This window comes from Heterodontus francisci, chromosome 15 (genome assembly GCF_036365525.1).
Source record: "Heterodontus francisci isolate sHetFra1 chromosome 15, sHetFra1.hap1, whole genome shotgun sequence".
Classification (NCBI taxonomy): domain Eukaryota; kingdom Metazoa; phylum Chordata; class Chondrichthyes; order Heterodontiformes; family Heterodontidae; genus Heterodontus; species Heterodontus francisci.
In genome coordinates this window covers 26,202,876-26,219,662 of record NC_090385.1, presented here as the reverse complement: position 1 = coordinate 26,219,662, position 16,787 = coordinate 26,202,876, and the positions used below count along the sequence as shown (strand labels likewise).

At 38.8% G+C, this 16,787-nt stretch overlaps 1 protein-coding gene across 6 annotated transcripts in view; it reads left to right on the top strand.

Annotated features, from left to right (window-relative positions):
- atrx (ATRX chromatin remodeler) overlaps nt 1-16,787 on the top strand; it is a 257,156-nt gene that overhangs the window by 98,136 nt on the left and 142,233 nt on the right. For 5 of the 6 annotated variants that reach the window (XM_068047283.1, XM_068047282.1, XM_068047280.1 and 2 more), the window contains 6 exons: nt 6,832-6,965; nt 8,968-9,156; nt 9,512-9,626; nt 11,375-11,471; nt 15,332-15,526; nt 15,914-15,982. In XM_068047283.1, the coding sequence (XP_067903384.1) occupies nt 6,832-6,965; nt 8,968-9,156; nt 9,512-9,626; nt 11,375-11,471; nt 15,332-15,526; nt 15,914-15,982 (799 nt within the window). The remainder of the gene's footprint in view (nt 1-6,831; nt 6,966-8,967; nt 9,157-9,511; nt 9,627-11,374; nt 11,472-15,331; nt 15,527-15,913; nt 15,983-16,787) is intronic. The other variant, XM_068047281.1, reaches the window with a different exon arrangement.

Genomic DNA, 16,787 nt, shown 5'->3' with positions numbered 1-16,787 from the left:
ACGTTGTCTTTTTCAGGAGAGGAAGTGGATATTGGAATCACCATAGGTATTCAGTTAGTGCATGTTCCCTTTTTGTTTGCTGATACTTCTGTGAAGAACCTTTTTGGATGTTTGTCTTTGTTAAAGATGGTATATAAATGCAAGTTGTTATTGAAATGATGCTCAAAATTAGTCACAATTAAGGTCAATAAATTACTGGGCCCTGGTTTATTCAAGGATTCTGAGGGTAGCTAGGAAAGTAATAGAAGATGTGAATTCTAAAATTCTGTAAAGGAAATTTTCCAGATGACTGAAAAATAGTCAAGTATGATTATCCTCAAAAATGGAGATGGGATAAGCCACTAATTATTCAGTTGAGAGACTAATGGAGTCCATGATATGGGATGAAATCACTGAGGACTTGGTGAGTGATGTGCTAATCAGGACCACTCAAATTTAACACGTCAGTCGTGCCGTGGATGAGGGATTACAGTTATAGGTAAAGAATTCAATTGAGGCTTTTATTTGCTGAAGGATTGAGATAGTTGAGGGATGATCTGTTAACCAGGATTTATGATTATCGAGAGGCAAATATTGAAATTGCTTTCATTGGGCAGTAAAAGAGCAGGCGGTCAAGATATTCGCAAAAGGAACATTAGAACAAGTATTTTTCCAGTGATTGGAATGCTGAATTCCCTGCTACAAACCATTGGTAGAACAGAATTCTTATAAAAGGGAATTAGTTTGCTGGAATACTAAACAAGATGTTAGACATAGGACTTCTGGAGAAAAGTTCCAGAGTAGACTTGAGCTGAACGGCTGGCTTGTTCCTGTGCTGTAACATTCTATGGTTGCACAGGAGCTGAGATTGGCAAAGACTCATGATTGAAAATGGGTCATATTAGCTTATATGGCTCATCATTGATACATTTGCCCACTGACCTGTCACAAGAACTTGGGGAACTTATAAAAGAGAAATGTTTCCAGATGATCCCTTGTTGGAATAGGGCCTGTATCGTATTTTATGTGGAGGTTGAAAGGTAGGCAAACTAACATTTTGGTTTGCTCTTCCTGCGTGCTTCATTTGCTCTGTGTTTTAAAATCAAATAAAATACAGCAAAGACAAGCATTTCAGATTAACATTTTGACCAGTGTCTTTAAAAAAGAATCATTCATCCTTGAACTTTTCCTCATCCAGAATATGGTTGCATGTTCATTGTGGATTTTGTCCTTTCAACACGCAATTCACCTTTTACTGTTACTTTCATTGTTTTCGAGGTGTATGTTTGAGATATGCCTAAAACTTAAACTAAGAACTTTGTTTTAGTTTCTAAATGGAGCTGTAGAATTTAAAGTTAACTGATCAAAATGTTACAGACTTGGATTTATAATAATGCAGCACCAAATTTCCCGAAGTTATATTTGCAAGTAAATATTGAAATGGAGCAGAGCTGGTTTACTATAATTATGATCCCTTGATTTTTAAAACACCAATATGCATACATAACATATCATGAAGTAATGACTGAAAATCCAATCAAAATGTCAAATTTTCGAACTCTATTTTGAGGTCAGATACATGGTTTTTTAATGAAGTGAATATTCTTTTAACTATTTGAAACAAATGGAAACAAAATGAAAACTTGCGATTTCAGTTCATAATACCTTTTAGTGTTGAGTGTTCAAAAATCTGGTGCTCTGACTTACTAAATAGTAGAGGAATTATTTTCAGTTGCATCTGTTGCCAGAGTTTACCGTGAGCTCATGATTTGGTTCCCCATTTTCATTTATGGGGAGAAATGGTTTTGTTTATAACCTTTTGCCTTGCCTTGTGCAGACTGATTTATTGTGCTTGAGTGTTTCTGACCTGTTGTCTTATATGGTGTTGCTTGAAGATTGGATGTGTTAACTTGTAAATTGAATGCTTGTATTTGTTAGACTAAATATATCAAATCTTTTGTGTATTTTGTAAAAATTTAAGATGAAAAAACAATTGTGAAATGGTGGTTCCATGGTAACCACAGGGAGCTTCAGAACACTTTAAGATACAGAAAAGTGGTTGAATACCTTTACGTTCTTTCATTTCTTGCAAATTCTGCATGAAATTAAAAGTTAGTCTTAAATCTTCATTGCAAATATTTGTGGAATACAAGTTTTCCATAAAAGGCAGTTCTAAATTTGAATTGTGTATTTATAAAATGATTGTCAAGTAATGTCAGTGAATTTCTTTTGCTTTTGTGATACATAAATATTTTTGTATGTTGTACTGTATATCTAAGGCTTAAATTGCATCCTTTTTTTGTTTCCAAGTTATTGTTTTGAGGATGAATGGGTGTTTGAACATTGAGCCTGACCTGAACCAATTTCTTCTACAAACCTGAGGTTGTACCTACGGAAAATGGTTTCAGTTTCAGCCTGTGTTGTAAATGAGAATGCAGGACTTTGGCACCAAATTCAGTTGCTCCAATGCCCCCTGAGAATTTGTAGAAAGAAATGTTCTCTGCTTCATCTGTGGGTTAAAGTTGTGTATTTTTGAAGTAATGTAGTTGAAAGGGGAAGGGAGCAACAATTCCATCATCTTGCACATTCGGCTTTTGTGTAATGAACTTGATGAAAGGAAACCTTTTATGGCAAGCTCCGAAAAAGAATTTGTGCAGAATCACAGGTCTTGAACACACAGTATGCTACCTGAAGTACTAAATGAACCTGCAACCAAATGGTGGAAGACGATTGGCTCAACTGACTGAACAGTGACAGCTAACGTTTGTTGCCCAGTGTGTTCCTTGGATTGGGTTCTAAGCAGCTGATTAGTTGACTTGCTGAAGTGAGAGTTCCAGCTTCAGTCTGGTGACCAGCTCAGGATTCGGTATGCTCCAAAAGACCAGAAGACCCTGCACATCACCACATTTTAATACACTGTAAGTATAGAAAGTGTACAACAAAGGAAACTCAACTATTTATCTTCAGGTGAAAATTTGTGTTTAACAATCAGACCTATCTTTTGATATTTAAGATGTTGCATGCAATTATATTTCTTGGTTTAATTATTGGGGCAGGCATCAGAATTAAGTTCTATGTTTTTATGCAGTGAATCATCTTCACTCATCTAACTGTTTAGATATGAAATCCTTAATTTCTATATCTAATTCTACAAAAGTGTACAACGAATTCCTATGTGTTACATTTAGTCACATTTTTTGCTGGTAACAAAAATAGAAAATGCTGAAAACCCTCAACTTATCTGGCCTCCGTAAACAGTGATCTGCTAACGTTTTGGGTGTCGACCCTTGGTTGGGTGTTCTGATAGGCCCAGACTTGAAATGTTAACTGTCTATTCTCTCCATAGATGCTGCCTGATCTAGGGCTTTCAGCATTTTTTGGTTTGCCAACATTGCAGTTTTTTGCATTACTGTAGTTGGTTTCTTCATTTTAAGAACAACTAAGTGGTATTAAAATTTTAGAGCTGATTTGCTTTCTCATTCTTGAAGAAAAATTTCAGTTTATTTTAATAGCAAAATGAAAAAAGATACTGGAATTAGAATAAACTAAAAATGGAACTGATGTGCATAATTCATATTGACACTTATTTCTGTAAAGCAGAATAGTGATCATGTGAAATTTAGTGTTTACTTGAACTTTCAAACTACCCAATGTCTGGAGAGAAGATTTGACTCATGGTGTAAATTTGAAGAATTAATTCACAATATCATGTAAACAAAACTTTGGGATAAGTGTTCCCCCTGTAATATATTGCTGCTAAGATGATTGACTGCAGATTCCCTGGGTTTGAGGTAGTTCTGGACAATAGAGGCTGCAATCCAAATGTTGAACAAATTAAATAATTTGAGTGGAAATTCTGTTCCCAGAATGGAAGTTGTCCCATCATTATTTGCAGTGACCATGGAAATGGTGATTAGGGGGTGATCACTAGAACCTTTTTACGCGATGTGAGCATTGGTGGAAAGGCAGCATTTATTGCCTATCCTTATTTGCCTGTGAAGCTGGTGGTGAACAGTCTTCTTGAATACACTCAAATGGCTTGCTAGGCTATGTAACAGGGCACTTACGAGTCAGCTGCATTGCTGTGGGTCTGGAGTCAAAGGCCAGGCCAGATAAGGATGCTGGTTTCCTTCCCTAAAGGACATTAGTCAACTAGATGGGTTTTTATGACAATCCTGTGGCTTCATGATCATTACTGATAGTAGCTTTTTATTCCAGATTTATTTAAATTACCCAGCTGCCATGGTGGGATTTGAACTTGTGTTTCCAGATTATTAGTCTGAGCCTCTGGGTTACTGATCCAGTAATGTAACCATTGTGCCACTGTACTGAAATTGGCTGAACATGTACTAGTACTGTGAGAATTCATAGGCATATCAATTTATTGCAACAGAAGTAGTAGATAGTTTGAAAAGCTAAAAGTTGACCAAGTGGGATAAGATGACAGTCCAGCTGAAGAAAAGTAGGTGCTCATCACTAGAAGGGAGTTGTAAGGAATGTTGAGCTTGTGATAGAGGAACGTATCTCCCTAACCCTTAAAAAGATGATGTGAAATCTGGTTAATGAAAGCAGGGAGAGCTTGAGGGTAATTTGCCAATTGAACTTGACTCAAAGGAAAGTACACTGGTGGTTCTAGTTTGACTTGGCTCTGTGATGTGGCTGGTAACGGTTCAAAATAGAACGGCCTGTGGCCTTTGCTTGAGAAGTTGGAACAAAGTCTGTTGTCTGCTTAAGATGATTTAGCACTTATGCATTGTACATGAAGTGTGACACTGAGTTTACCTTCACAGTGGAGAAATTCAGAAATAAAGAAGTGTTGATGTAGGGCATGAAGCTGCAGTGATGTATTGCCATTGTTTATTTTGTCATGAAGGTAATTTTGTTTATATGTGGTGATGGGGTAGAGGGGAGAAGGGAAATACTTGGCACAAAAGAGAAAATCCATCCTCTTGGACGAAACATGAGCAGCGAGTGGTCCCTTTTGAAGTCAAAGGAAATGGGCCAAGAACAGCACTAACTATATGAAGAGTGTAGCTATCAAAGGGTGGTAGCTACTGATTAGATTTCAGAAACATGAAGGACCTATCTAAAGAATTGAAAGCAACAGATTTTCACTGCACATTTCAGGGCATGGAGATAGAAATTATTCATACATTGGAGGGGTGGGGACTGGAAATTTCAAGTTTTTGGCATGCGATCTGGAGGAATTTGCTGAATGTGGAATGGAATCAGTGACCAGGAAGAATTAGAGAGAATAACCTTGCGGACCTCTTAAATTCTTGAATAAAAGGAAAAGACTGCAGCAGCAGAGCAATTTGAGGGGATGCTAGCTAGGTAGCTAAGTGTTTAATTTTTGGGCGGTCATGTGCCAACTAGATTGGAAGCTCTGATCCTGTCTGAGGCAATAACAGATGATCACAAGGGCTGAACAGTCCAGTTTCCCATTTGTTTGTTTTTATATTTAACTTTTTTGAATGCTACTGTCTTTTATTTGATATTTTGTTCATTGAAATGCAAATCTAAATGTAATTAGCACTTGAAAAAAATTATACATTGAAAAATTTCTGATGCTGAAGAATTTGCCCTTTTTCTGTCCTTTATTTGTCTTTTTCATAGTTAACTGAGTAGGCTCAGTTCAGTACACTCTTGCCTTTGAGTCAAGGTTGTGGGTTCAGGCCCCACTCTAGGACTTGAACACATTGTCTGAGCTGGTGCTTCAGTGCAATACTGTGCATTGTTCAAGATACCATTATTTGGGTGTGATGTTTTATTAATGTCCTGCCTATTCAACTGTATGTAAAAGATCCCATAATATTTAAAGAGCAGAGTGTTTTCATGTTTCTTCGGCTGGCATTCCTCCCTCAACCCACAGTACTAAAAATAAACTCTCCAGTCATCTAAATTGCTGTTTGTGGGAATTTGCTATGCATGACTTGGCTGTCGTGTATTCCTACATATGACTACATGTTAAAACAATTGTTTGTGAAGTGATTTGGGATGTCCTGGGGATCTGATAAATTGCTATGCAAATGTAAAATTATCCATTCTTGGTTGCTGTCTTCCTGCTCCTTTTCCTGTTCCAGCGTTTCCTTCCCCTTACCAACTCACCTTGCCTTCTTTCAATGGTTGGTGTTCTAAATTCGATTTGTTCATTTTTAATTTTTTGCAGAAGAACGAGTAAAGGAATAAATAGATTACAGATAGTGTTCTATAATTTGCATGGACATAAAGTTTACATTTACTTTTACCCATATTGGCACCCAAAATATTTGGAACAAACTTGCAATGAAGCTTTATTCTTCATACTTAAATGAAAGTTTATCCAAAATAACTTGAAGATTCTTATGAATGTAGGTTTTGCTTTTCTCTGAATATTTCTCAAGATATTAGTTTCATAGCAAGTAAAATGATTGGTGTAATTTTGGAAAAATAGGGCAGGCAACCTACATGGGGGCCCCTGTGGAATGTTTCATCTTTTTGATCTGGAGTCTTGTTCCTGTCGAGTATTATACATATGAGTAAAGCAAAAAAATTAACACCCATGAATTATTATTGATGAGTACAAAGCTGAATAATATTTAGACATTTATTTTGATGAGACTTCTGTATAATATAAATGTTAAGGGAATCCATATTCTCTCGCAAATTATTACTAATTGGTTTTCACACTATTTTTGGATAAGACTAACTTTCTGCAAAATATGTAAAAATGAACTTCATTTGTGTAAGTTGTCTTTGCCTAGAAAACAGTGACTGCTTACAATGAACTTTTTGGTACTGATCACTTAAGTGTCAATGTATTCAAATAAAATTTGATAATTTTTCTCAACTGTTTTCCTTTTTTTTTGCCAGAATTGCCAAGAAGATGCTGTTAGCAGAAATAAATGCAAATTTATCATCTAACGATGATAAATCTTCAGACGAGGAATCTGAAGAAGAAAAGAAGAAATCAGACCAAAAAAATGAAGAGGAGGAAGAAGAAAATGGTAAGGAGAAGCAGGATATGAAGTCACAAGCTGTAGGAGACATGATATGTGCTCAGTGCTGGAGGCAAACATTTGTCCCATTTTTCAGGGCAAAGTTCTTTCCTCTAATATTGCTAATAAATATACCAAAAATATTTTAACTCCTTAACTACAAGGAATTGCAGATGGTTGCTAAATTTGGCAGAATTTCTGTGAAATTCTTATTTCTAATTAAATAGGAGTTTGCAATTTGGATTTCTCTTCCCCCTACTACCGCCACCCAAGTTTTTGAAAATCCCTTCTCATTGCCCTTGCTGTAGGTGGGAACAAAAATTATTAGCGTCTGTTATGCTGTTGGACTGCTTTTGAAGCTTTAGTTATCTTCTATAAATACATATACACGTATGTGCCAGAAAACTGTATGCAACCCTTTCTATGGTAATGGATAGAGAGAAAATGTGGAATGCAGATTTTCCAGTAGGCTGTCTTACAATTGGTCGCTGAAGCAAACGTATTCCAGAGATGGGTTTGCTTTTTGTTGCAGCTGTTTTGCAGTGCAGAATTTGCAACATTTACGTCATTGACCAATATCTTATTTAAGCAAACCATTGATTTGCCACTGTAAACACAGTGTTGGTTAATTCATTTGCAGGAGGAGACCATAGAAGTTTTCAAGGATTTGGAGTTTGTAAAATAAGGATATTAACTGTATATTTGGCGAAATAACAAAATAATTCCATGTAATGATGCAAGGCCGAAAGGCAGTTGAGAGCAAAGGTTAGCTGTTTTGTGGTATGTTGAAAGAATTTAAATTTATATAGCACCTTTCAGCAAGTCCCAGAGTGCTTCACAGCTTTTGAGTTGTAAACATTGTTGTAGTGTTTGCAAAGCTGTGCAGCCAATTTGCACGCAGCACGGTCCCATAAAAGGCAAGATAAGTGAGATAATCTGTTCTCATGATGTCGAATGTTGGATAAATGCTGCCCAGTATACAAGTGAATTCTCCTTTTCTTTAAATAGTGTCATGGGATCTTTTATATCCAGCTGAGAGGGCAGGCGGGTCCTCGGTTTGTCGCATCTGAAAGACAGCAGTTCTTCAATATGGTAGTTAATCAGTCTAGATTATGTGCTTGTCTTTGGAGTGGGGTTTGAACCCACAACCTTCTGAATCAGAGACCAGAATGGGGTACCACTGAGCCAATGCAGATTATCTAAAATATATTCAAAAATAATTTCAACTGGAAACAATAGTTCACCTTCCAAAGGTATATTAAATCGCATTTGACTAAAATTGTGTTTTCATCAATTAATTTAAAATTAGAAATAAAGGTGAAGACTAAGATCAGATTAAAACTAAGATTTCTAGGACTAAGGGCATTGGTCTGACTTTTTGGGGGGAAAAAATTGGAAATCAAAATGGGTGAACAAAACCTTGGTTAAAAACCAGTTAAATTACCATATAAATCCAACTGATTCACTCACGTAGTTTTTACGCAACAGAAGTATGTCGGTGCTGATGCTTATGCTCCATACGAGTCAGTTAGTATCCTTTTAGGAAAAGAAACCTGCTGTCCTTACCCAGTCTGACCTATATGTGACTCCAGGCCCACAACAATGTGGTTGACTTTTATAATTTAACACTAACACTCCCTCTTTCTTTCCTTCTTCCTTCCCTCATTCCTTTGTACTTTCTTCCCTCTTGTTTTCCTTTCTGGTGAAATGTTTATTATTTCAACATTTCTTGTCTTTAATTGAGTAGTGAAACAAGAATTGACATACTTTTTGAAACATAAATTGTCAAATAGACTAAAATGAAAACGTGGGCAACAAAAGCTTTTTTTGGTTCCCTGTCTAAAGCATGTCTAAAATAGCATTTAATGGAACTGAAGATAAATGAAATAATGAACTTAAACTTTAGGTGTATAAATGAGGCTAAAATGGAAATTAATATTTTTGGACTTAAAGTGCTGCTTTCTAATAAAGTTTAAATGTTTAATAAAGTGGTCCTTAATTATTTAACTAGATCAAGAGGAGGAAGCTGAGGCGGATTCTGATTCGGACTCTGACTTTGAAATGACGAAGAAACCACGTTACAGACATCGACTTTTGAGGCATAAGCTCACAATGAGTGATGCTGAATCTGGAGATGAAAAGAAGGGATCCAAAGTCAAAGATGGAACAAAAGAAGGCACACGAAAAAGCAGGAGAAAAGGTACATAGGATATCTTTTATTCTGATGAAGGGTCACTGACCTGAAGCGTTAACTCTGCTCTCTCCACAGATGCTGCCAGACCTGCTGAGTATTTCCAGCATTTCTCGTTTTTATTTCAGATTTCCAGCATCTGCAGTATTTTTCTTTTATCTTTTATTACATTTTGTTCAGCCTAAAAATGTAGACCAAGTTATAGTGCTGTCTTACGGGCCCTGAAAAACAATTGAGCTTTAACTTGTGTGATTTATTGCATCTGAATTGATATTAACATGGTCTATTCCTTTTTTAAGTATTGCCTTTGTATTTCTTCAGTAAATATTAACCGCCTTTTAAAATACTTAAATTTTATTTTCAGTAAGTAGTAATGAAGATACTACTGAACAGGAGAGTGACTCTGATTTTCAGGAATCTGAATCAAGTGAAGAAGAGGAAAGTGATTCCGATGATAAGCGGAAACGCCCAAGAACCAGGTCTGTTCTTTAAAACTTGCAAAATGCACCTATTTTGTATAGCATCTGCAAATATTTGTCAGTGTTCTATCAGTGAACTGTACAGAACCAAGTACAGTGTTGACCAGTTTCAAAGCCTATTTCTGTAAATTTGTTATTCCTATGAATACCTTTATGGGTGATTACATCTTGTGATACTGACCATACATGCCAGAAAATCTCAGGTTTTATTCCTAGTATTTGTGGAATTAGCTGATTTCAGTCAGACCTGTGGGAGGGTACCCCTGTTCCTGAGCTCGGAGAGGGAAAATTTCCACTTGTCACTATCATGTAACCCCCCTGCGGGAAAGTGCTCAGCGGAGAAGGCTAGGATCAGGCTGGCTCTGAGCTCTCCACAAAGTCTTCCAACATTCACTTTCCAAGTTCACCAATGAAGAAAGATACTAGAGGGCTAATAGTGTCCTTTGCTTCTGGAAGTGTGTGTTCTTGTTCCAGTGCTCAAATGTAAGTGTAAGATGGCAGGATGATTAAAAAGTCTTCTCCATAATCCACAGGAAGGCAATCAATTGACTTAATTTACACTGGTTTTAATGTTTGTTTTGCCTCATGGGTGGTTGTTTTGATACTGGCACTTTTTTAAAAAATAAGAGTCACCTCTATACTACATTAGTTCTTTAAGCTAAAGGCATGCTCAGGTATAAAATTGAAGCCTGACCCGACCACGGCCAACCCAACCCAGAGTCCTTCAATTTTTTTTTTACACCCGCTCCAACATGAATATTGCAGTAAATTTAATGATATCAAACCTGTTATTATGCTCTACCTTGTCCAAATGGTGGTACTAGTGATCCGGTTCATGCGTTCCGGCAGCAGGCTATTCCTGCAGATGGAGTTGTGGGGAATCATGGGTGAGCCTGATCCCGTGAGTTCCCGGAGGCAGCACTGTCCAGCCCGACCCAAGCCCGAATGCTGGACTCTGAATATAGACCCGACCCAAACCCGACACATGTCGGGTTTAGTCGGGTAGCCAGGCTTTACTTCAGGCACCAGAGTTCGTTCCAAGGAATATAGGAACAGGAGTACGCCATTCAGCTTCTTGAACCTGCCCTGCCATTCAATTAGATCATGGCTGATCTGTACCTCTAATCCATTTACTCACCTTAACTCCATGTCCTTTGATCTTACCTCACAATATATCAATCTCAGTCTTTAAAAAAACTCCGATTGTGCCAGGACCCACAGCCTTTTCCTTTGAGGTGAGGGAGATGGCAGAGGAGAGCGCGTTCCAGATTTTTACTACCCTTTGTGTGAAAAAGTACTTTGATTTTCCTCCTAAATGGCCTAGCTTTAACTTGAAAATTGTTTTCTTTTTTCTTGATTTTCCCCTATCAGAGGAAACTTTTTCTGTATCTATCCTATTGAATCTTAACATTTTAAACACCCTTGCTCAGATCACATCTTGATCGTCTTCTGTACTCCAGGGAATACAAGTTAATTTAATTGCACCTGTTCTCGTGACACAGCCCATCAAACCCTGATAGTTCTCCAGTGAATTCGCACTACACCCCTTCCAAGACCCAATATCACCTTCCTGAAGTGCAGTACTGTAGATGGCACTTGCATAGTACTGAGAACATGCTTACTACTAGAGAAAGCTACAGTGTGAATGTCATTTAGAAGCAAAATTTTGCCATTGTAACTCTAAGGCAAGGAGGTTTGAATGGAATGTTCCAACAGAGATAAATGTGTAATTTTACATTCATGTGCAGAGCATCTAAGAAAGAGGCAGAGGAAAATCAACGTAGCTACCTACAGAAAAAGAAAAGAAGGCGAATTAAAGTTCAGGAAAACTCATCAAGTGAAAAGGTATTTTCAGAGATGCTAGTTGTGACACAAAACCGTTCAATTTTGTTTTGGGCTGGTGGCTGTCCATTTAATTCAGACACTTTTGGATTTTGGAATTTAAAATAAAACATCTGCGCATTTCCCGCGATAATGCAATTCATGTGTTGCAAGTTTTATTGTTTCCTTTGTACCATCCTTTGGAGAGGACCCAGCACACATTTGGAAAAATTACTGATTGGTCATATCTACAAGTGGAGCAATGTTCCTGCTAAGCTGAGTGGGTGTGCAGCCACGTAGCAGCCTGGAAGGTACCGCGCAAATCTTGTGATAAATACCTTGCAAAATAATGCACTGGAAAAACAAAAAAAACTGGCTGTAGACAGCTAAATTTTAAAGGGAATATTGAAGCCAACCCTTATTTTTGAATGTAGTTGGCTGTTAGAAAAATCCTAGCAGTCTTGACACCCATTCAAGGGGGATAAAAGTGTAAAAAGACATTGCGTAGACCTAAATTGAACAGACTGAAATCTTTTCAAGGATAATGCAAAACTCTGTTCTCTCAGGACCAACCCTAACATTGTCATTAAAACTGCTGGCATGGGGGTGCTGTTTGGCAAACTGACCTCTACCTTGTGGAGGCTGAATGCCCAGTCTTGACACCACCTCCTACCTCCCACCACTGAGCATCAGACTATTGTTTCCCAGACTGTGACTGACCCCCATGTCTTCTGCAGGTCTTCCTACAACCCCACTTCTACCTCTTTTCCAAGGTCCACAAGCAGGGCTGCCCTGGTAGACCCATCATTTCAGCCTGTTCTTGCATCACAGGACTGATTTCTTCCCATCTCATTTTTTTCTCCTTGTCCAGTCTGTCCTACATCTACGACCCTTCTGACGCCCTCTGTCACTTTAACAGTTTCGTGGCGCTAACGGTCTCCTATGGACAACTAATCCTGCACCTCTATCCCCCAATAGGACAACCTGAGGGCCCTCTGCTTCTTCCTTCTACAGTGGCCCAACCAGTCCCCATCCACCATCTTCCTCCACCTTGCATTGAACAACTTTTCCTCCACTCACTTCTTCCAAATAAAAGGTTTTACTATGGGAGTTCCAGCTCTGCTTGCCTTTTCATTGGATGTGCGAAACATTCGTTGTTCCAGTCCTACTCTGGTCCCCTGTCAACACTTTTTTTCCAGTACGTTGATGACTATTGGTGCCATTTCCTGTTCTTGCGCCAAACTGAAAAATGTAATCGACTTTACTTCCAGCTTCCACCTGTCCTTCGCTTTCACTTGGTCCATGTCTGATTTGTCCCTTCCCTTCCTCGCCCATTCCTTTCTTTGACTTCTCTATCTTGATTTCTGGGGCTAGGCTGTTCGCCAGTATCTACTATAAGTCCAGTGACTCCCCCAGCTACCTTGACTGCACTTCCTTCCACCCCACTTACTCTACACCATTCTTCCAGTTTCTAGGTCTCCTTTGCATCTGTGTGGACGAAGTCACCTTCCATACCAGTGCTTCTGATATGTCTTCCTGTTCTCTCAAACAAGGATTCCCCTCCACCGTGGTTGACAAAACCCTGTGTCTGTCCCATTTCTCACTGCTTCTCCTCCCTCCACGCACCACAATATGGTTCCCCTTAAAATCATGGAATGGTTACAGCACATAAAGAGGCCATTTGACTCGTCGTGTCAGTACTGGCTCTCTGCAAGAGCAACTCAGGAAGCCCCATTCCCTCACATTTTCCCCACAGCCTTGCAGATTTTTTTCTCATAATTATCCAATACCCTTTTGAAATTCCCAATTCAGTCTGCCTCCACCACACTCTTGAGCAGTGCATTTCAGATCCTAACCACTCGCTACGTTAAGTATTTTCTTATGTAGCTTTTAGCTCTTTTGCCATTCCCCTTAAATCGGTGTCCTCTGGTTCTCGAAACTTCCACCAATGGGAACCGTTTCTCCTTATCTGATCTGTCCAGATCCCTCATTATTTTGAACACCTCTATCAAATCTCCTTTCGACCTTCTCATAAGAACAGCCCCAGCTTCTCCAATCTGTCCTTTTCTTGTATTCTTTCACGGGATGTGGGTGTCGCTGGCTAGGCCAGCATTTATTGCTCATCCCTAATTGCCCTTGGGAAGGTGGTGGTGAGCCACTTTCTTGAAGAATCCATGTCGTGTAGGTACACCCACAGTGCTGTTAGGAAGGAAGTTCCAGGATTTTGGCCCAGCGACAGTGAAGGAATGGCGATATAGTTCCAAGTCAGCATGGTGTGTAGCTTGGAGGGGAACTTGCAGGTGGTGGTGTTCCCATGTGTTTGCTGCCCTTGTCCTTCTAGGTGGTAGAGGTTGCAGGTTTAGAAGGTGTTTTAGAAGGAGCCTTGGTGAGTTGCTGCAGTGCATCTTGTAGATGGTACACACTGCTGCCACTGTGCATTGCTGGTTGATGGGAGGTGAATGTTGAAGGTTGTGAATGGGGTGCCGATCACGCGGGCTGCTTTGTCCTAGATGGTGTTGAGTTTCTTGAGTGTTGTTGGAGCTGCACTCATCCAGGCAAGTGGAGAGTATTCCATCACACTCCTGACGTGCCTTGGAGATGGTGGACAGGCTTTGGGGAGTCACCAGGTGAGTTACTCGCCACAGAATTCCCAGCCTATGACCTGCTCTTGTAGCCACAGTAGTTATATGGCTGGTCCAGTTCAGTTTCTGGTCAATAGTAACCCCCTGGATGATAGTGGGGAATTCAGCGACGGTACTGTGGTTGAATGTTGGGAAGGTCGTTGGATTCTCTCTTGTTGGAGATGGTCATTGCACGGCACATGTGTGGCACGAATGTAACTTGCCACTTATCAGCCCAAGCCTGAATGATGTCCAGTCTTGTTGCATTTGGCGGCAGAATGCCTTAGTATGAGGAGTCGCGAATGGTGCTGAACGTTGTGCAATCATCAGTGAGCATCCCCACCTCTGACTTTATGATGGAAGGAAGGTTATTGATGAAGCAGCTGGAGGTGGTTGAGCCTAGGACACTACCCTGAGGAACTCCTACAGTGATGTCGAGGGACTGAGATGATTGATCTCCAACAATCACAACCATCTTCCTTTGTGCTAGGTATGATTCCAACCAGTGGAGAGTTTTTCCCCTGGTTCCCATTGGCTCCAGTTTTGCGAGGGTCCCTTGATGCCAGTCTTTTGAATGAAGTCCCTCATCCCTGGAACCATCCTTGTGAACCTTTTCGGCACCCTCTCTGAGGCCTTCACATCCTTCCTAAAGTATGGCACCCAGAATTGGACACAGGATTTCAGTTCAGGCCAAACAAGTGTTTTATAAAAGTTAACCTTGACCACATTGCTTTTGTACTCTGCCTTTATTTATGAAACGCAGGATCCTTAAGGTTGTCCTCACCTTCCACCCCACCAGCCTCAGAAGTCAACAGATCGTCCCCCGCCACCACCAAACAGCATTTTCTGTTCTTTCAGATTTCCCGCATCTGCATGATTTTGCTTTCGTTGAATAGGTAGCTCCTGCAGTTCAGAAGTACAGGAAAATAATTGCATAAATGCAAGTTACAGTATAGATCTTTTACAGTTCTCCTGAGGGTTTTCTTAATATAAATATATGAAGTTGAGAGAATAAGAGTATTATTTGCTTAAAATTTTAAATGTTTACCAAATCTGATGCAATTTTCTAGTCTTTTACCAAGGACTGGAGAGAAACCCTGTATAAATATAGGATAATTCCAATAACTTAAAGTAATACAGTTTGCTATCCTAGGCACATTATTGGAACTGCTATCTAGTTAATGAGACTTGTGAATGTTTCATACATTATAATCTCATTTAAAACATATCAAACTAGGCCGCATTTCTGGTTTTTTTTTTAAGCAAAGCAATTCTGAAGATGAAAGTGATGATAGTGATGATGATGACTCCAAATCCCCTGGAAAAGGTCGGAAGAAGATTAGGAAGATTTTGAAAGATGGCAATTTACGAACAGAAACTCAAAATGCCTTGAAAGAAGAGGAAGATAGAAGAAAACGCATTGCTGATAGAGAAAAAGAGAGAGAAAAGTTGAGAGAGGTATTGGATTATTTCTTTCTATATATATATCGCACAGTCATCTGTTTGGATGTAGTTTAGAAGATCTTTATGTTTTGAACTCCCTTCAATTCTACAGCTAGCCAATTAAGACGTGTGAGACACTTTTTATGCTCCCTTGTTTATGAATTTCAAAGCAATTTCAGTTTTTTCATGTTACAGTAAACCTTAATTTGTGTGTGAAAAGGTCTTATTGCAGAGTACTGATGCATCCTCCCTTGAAGGAACACAGGTTGGCTTAGACTTAGTGCAAGAGCCGATCTTTTACATCTTAGACTAGATATGTAATCTCAAATACTCCATCATCTAGCTTTATCTCGCATAATAATTAATGGGTTTTCAAATTTTTCTGTGTGGCTGACCCACTAGGCATTGATGCATGCAAAAGATTGTGTCAGCTATCTAAAGGAAAGCAGCACCAGCAGAAATCATTTATATGTAAGTACAACAATAAATATAATGTGCTAGTAGGTCAATAAATCTGACCATGGAGTCAAAAGACCATAGTTTGAAAGCTTATGACCGAGCAAGGTTGCCTTGTCATATGTAAAAGTGTTGATTCATTTAGCATCAAGGATAATTAACATCAGTCTTCGTGTAGTATCTAATTGTGGAATGATACCAGATGCTGATATAGCAGTTGTTTACTGAACATTGGATATGCGGATAAATTTTGCTGCCAGTTGGAAATATGTGGCTGTAACGTGGAGAATGTTGAATTATAGTTCCAGACTGCTTTTAAAAAAAAAAGTCAATTAACACAAGCAGTTTTTTCTTGATGGAAAAGGGGAAGAGAATGAAGGAAGAAAATGAAAAGTGAGGTTCAGCCATCTTTCTTGACTGATCTAAATCCGTTGTAATTTGTTAATCTAGTGATAAGGTGGTAACAATTTTATTTTACTTTTTTTAAAAATCCATTATAATCCTGATAGTGTAATTAAAAAGTAGCAGACTGACTAGGTATTATGTTCTGGATTTTTCAACTAAAGGGGAGAAGTTATATGGAAGCAAAATCAAATATCTCTTTTCAGACATACAGTAGATTATAGTTAAGTGAAATTCAATTGCATTATCCAGTTGTTAGTGTACAGTGGCTTTTGATTGGTGAGGAAAATGACACTGTTGGACTTGCCTAACTTGTAATAATCTCGAAGTGCGTAATTGTAGCCTGGATTTCGTAGTTGCAGACAGGTCTACAGTTAAGAGTAGATTGTTATTAGTGATACAGGAAAGTGTTTTAAAC